At 44.2% G+C, this 1313-nt stretch overlaps 1 protein-coding gene across 1 annotated transcript in view; it reads left to right on the top strand.

The window, feature by feature from the left end:
• Positions 1-814, top strand: part of SRRT (serrate, RNA effector molecule) — a 23380-nt gene extending 22566 nt beyond the window's left edge. The window contains exon 12 of the mRNA XM_031065249.1: positions 787-814. Within this exon, the coding sequence (XP_030921109.1) occupies positions 787-814 (28 nt within the window). The remainder of the gene's footprint in view (positions 1-786) is intronic.
• The last annotated feature ends 499 nt before the right edge of the window (positions 815-1313 follow it).

Raw genomic sequence — 1313 nt, forward strand, 5'->3', positions numbered from 1 at the left:
GCCACTTCCGGTCACTCCCGGTGACCCCGATGGCCACTTCCGGTCACTCCCGGTGACCCCAGGCCCCTTAAAAACCCCAAAATTCCCTTAAAAACCCCAAATCGCCCCAATTCACCCCAAAATCCCCTCGGCCGCCCCAGCCCCTCCCCCGATGAGTTCTGGGGGTCCCCCCGCAGTTTTGGGGGGATTTCCCTGATTTCGGAGCTCCTCCGGGTGATATTCCAGTGACTTTGATGATTTTGGGGTAATTTTGATGATTTTGGGGTAACTTTGATGATTTTTGGGTAATTTTGATGATTTTTGGGTAATTTTGATGATTTTTGGGTAATTTTGATGATTTTTGGGTATTTTCAATGATTTTTCAGGCTCCTCTGTCAGTTTTTGGGTGATTTTGATGGATTTGGGGTTTTTTCAATGGTTTTTTGGGGTGATTTTGATGATTTTTGGGCATTTTTAACGATTCTTTGGGCTCCCCTGGCGGTTTTCATCTGGATTTTCCGGATTTTGTCCCTTTTTGATCATTTCCGGCCACTTTTGATGATTTCTCGTTGGTTTTTGATGATTTCCATCTGGTTTTGCCGGGTTTTGGCCATTTTTGGGTCATTTCTGGCAGCTTTTGATTTTCCAGCTGCTTTTGATGATTTTCTCTCTGGTTTTGCCGGGTTTCCTCCAGTTTTGCCATTTTTTCTCCCTTTTTGCTGTTTTTCTCTGTTTCTTGTTATTTTTTCTCTGTTTTTGCCGTTTTTTGCTCATTTTTGCCCATTTTTCCCGTTTCTGTGTCCGTAGAGGGCCACGGCGGCCCAGCCCAGGATGAGCAGGGTCCATTTTCAGGCAATTTTTGATGATTGTCAGGCAATTTTTGATGATTTTCAGGCAATTTTTGATGATTTTTGTCCATTTTTGCTGGGTTTTTCTCCATTTTTGCTGGGTTTTTTTGCGTTTTTTCCCATTTCCAGGCGGTTTTTTCCCATTTCTATGCGGTTTTTTTCCCATTTCCATGCAGTTTTTGCCCGTTTGGGGCTCTCGCAGGGCCATGGCTGCCCAGCCCAGGATGAGCAGGGTCCGTTTTCAGGCAATTTTTGATGATTTTTGTCCATTTTTACTGGGTTTTTTTCAGGTTTTGCTGTGTTTTTTTCCATTTTTTCCCATTTCCAGGCGGTTTTTTCCCATTTCCATGCAGTTTTTTCCCACTTCCATGCAGTTTTTTCCCATTTCCAGGCGGTTTTTCCCATTTCCAGGCGGTTTTTTCCCATTTCCAGGCGGTTTTTTCCCACTTCCATGCAGTTTTTTCCCATTTCCAGGCGGTTTTTCCC

The sequence above is a fragment of the Geospiza fortis genome, unplaced genomic scaffold (genome assembly GCF_000277835.1).
Source record: "Geospiza fortis unplaced genomic scaffold, GeoFor_1.0 scaffold1089, whole genome shotgun sequence".
NCBI classification, from domain to species: Eukaryota; Metazoa; Chordata; class Aves; order Passeriformes; family Thraupidae; genus Geospiza; species Geospiza fortis.